The sequence below is a fragment of the Merops nubicus genome, unplaced genomic scaffold (assembly GCF_000691845.1).
Source record: "Merops nubicus isolate BGI_N331 unplaced genomic scaffold, ASM69184v1 scaffold53415, whole genome shotgun sequence".
NCBI classification, from domain to species: Eukaryota; Metazoa; Chordata; class Aves; order Coraciiformes; family Meropidae; genus Merops; species Merops nubicus.
In genome coordinates this window covers 10366-12401 of record NW_008611336.1, presented here as the reverse complement: position 1 = coordinate 12401, position 2036 = coordinate 10366, and the positions used below count along the sequence as shown (strand labels likewise).

The window sequence follows — 2036 nt, the reverse complement described above, 5'->3', positions numbered from 1 at the left end:
GTCTTTTGGTCTTTTTTTTTTTTTTTTCGTTCTTTTATTAAAAACTGACACAGGAAAATGTAAACTGTGCGGAAATACATGAGTCCGTGAAATTCGGCCGTTTGGGGTCGCTGAAGAAGGGGAACAGGTGGCTGGAGAGCTGGTGTGGGGGCGGCAAATGGCAGCACCTGAGATTGCGGGGGTCTTAGGCCACTTGGCCACCTTGGGGCATCTGCCTGCGCCAGCTGCCCGGTGCCAAATTCGTGGACCCCCTCCAAGAGCTTTCCTCTTGCCAGCAGGGTCGTGAGGAAGTCACTTTGTGGGACACTGGGCTCTTGAGGCAGGTGTGACCTCACAGAACAGGCTGGAGTGGCAAATGCTGTTTTCACAGGTCTAACCCCACAGGCAAAACAAAGAGCCTTAACTACTTCCCCCGGCTTCCCCGTTCAGCCTTGCAAGGATCTGAAGGTTGAACTCACAAGTTTAAGTTATTAGGATCAGTGTGCTGAGACCAAAGTCCCAGCAGGCAGAAGACGGGGAGGCTCTGTGTTGGGCAGTTCTGAGAGATCAGACAGCCTGGCCATGACGGATTACTGGAAGCAGTATGTCAACAGCATCCTGGCAGACAGGAACATTGAAGATGTGGCTATCATATGCCTCTCTGACAGCAAGCACATGTGGGCAGCCAAGTCAGGAGGGCCCCTCACAGCCATCTTGCCTGAGGAAGTGGACTTGATCACAGGCCGGGATCGGAAAACGTTCCTGCTATTGGGAATCACCATAGCTGGCAAAAAGTGCAGCGTGATTCGTGACAACCTGCTGGTGGATGAAGACAACATGATGGATGTCAGAAGCAAAGGCAGTGACAGCAGATCTATCTGCATTGGCAAGAGCTCTAAAGCCCTGATATTTCTTATGGGCAAGAAGGGAGTCCATGGAGGAACCCTCAACCAAAAGGTCCACAATATGATTACGAGCATGAAAGCATGATGCAAAATAGTGCCAGAGAAAGGAAATAAACCTGATTTTATTGCAGATGTCTTTGCATGCTTATATCAGGTACAGAGATGCTGGGACACTAACAGTCTACCTGTCCAGCTGTGATGCAGAAGGGAGCAACTTGTACCTTTCCTCATCAGGATGCTCGGCATTACTTGAGTGGCCTCCTTGGACATTTTGGGTAGTTGCTCTCTGGTATTCTCATCTTACTGACTGATTTTGAAGTGAAGGTCTCTGATAACATTAGCTTTGGGAAAAGGCAGGAGGAAGAGCAATCTCTTTTCCCTCCTGTTCACCACATTGCTGTTTAAATCATGCCTTAATGCTAGTCATGGCTTTTGAGACCTTTCTCCTTCTACAAGTAGGCCACAACACTGAGGATAAGCAGGACTTGTGTTTATTTTCAGTTTGCCCTGGAATAAGCCTAGTTCATTCTGGAGATTTACTATTGATCAGCAGAGCCTTGTGCTGCTGTTGGACTGTGTGGGAGGTGCATGCAGAGAGAGTCTGCCACCTACTCACTTTCCACATCATTTGAAACCACTTCTTTCATTATTTTACTGAGCAAACTGTTTTTTTTAATGAGATAAATGCTCACCACCTTCAAATTGTTAACCCACTGAGTTACTGGTGATGACTTTTAGGGCTCTGTCACACACATAAGAGGAGAGTCAACCCTGTTCAGCAGACTGAGAGCCCTTGCACCCTTTTTGATAACCATTAATCTTCTCATTCAACGTAGAATCAATATTTTGTAATTTAATTGAATACACACAGAGATATTTAATCTGTAACTGCACCCACAGGGAAACAACAAAAACCAAACCTGTTATAATGGGAACCAGGCATCTAATGTATTAGCAAATGTTCAACAAAACTACAGTGACTGTCTAATTATTAAAGACTGTCTGACAAGCATGTATCAAAACAAATTAATGTAAGTCTAAAGGAATGAAAACAAAAAACACAAACTGGTTTTTGAATTTAACAATAAAAGCAATGCATCGAAAGCAATAAATGAAAAAAAAATCATGTTTATGCTGTCAACAAGTTTTTTA

General features: G+C 44.6%; 1 protein-coding gene across 1 annotated transcript; it reads left to right on the top strand.

Annotated features, from left to right (window-relative positions):
- The first annotated feature begins 561 nt into the window (after window positions 1-561).
- On the top strand, window positions 562-969 carry PFN3 (profilin 3). The gene has a single exon (XM_008941164.1). It carries the CDS (start codon window positions 562-564, stop codon window positions 967-969), a length of 408 nt encoding a protein of 135 aa, XP_008939412.1.
- Window positions 970-2036: the final 1067 nt, after the last annotated feature.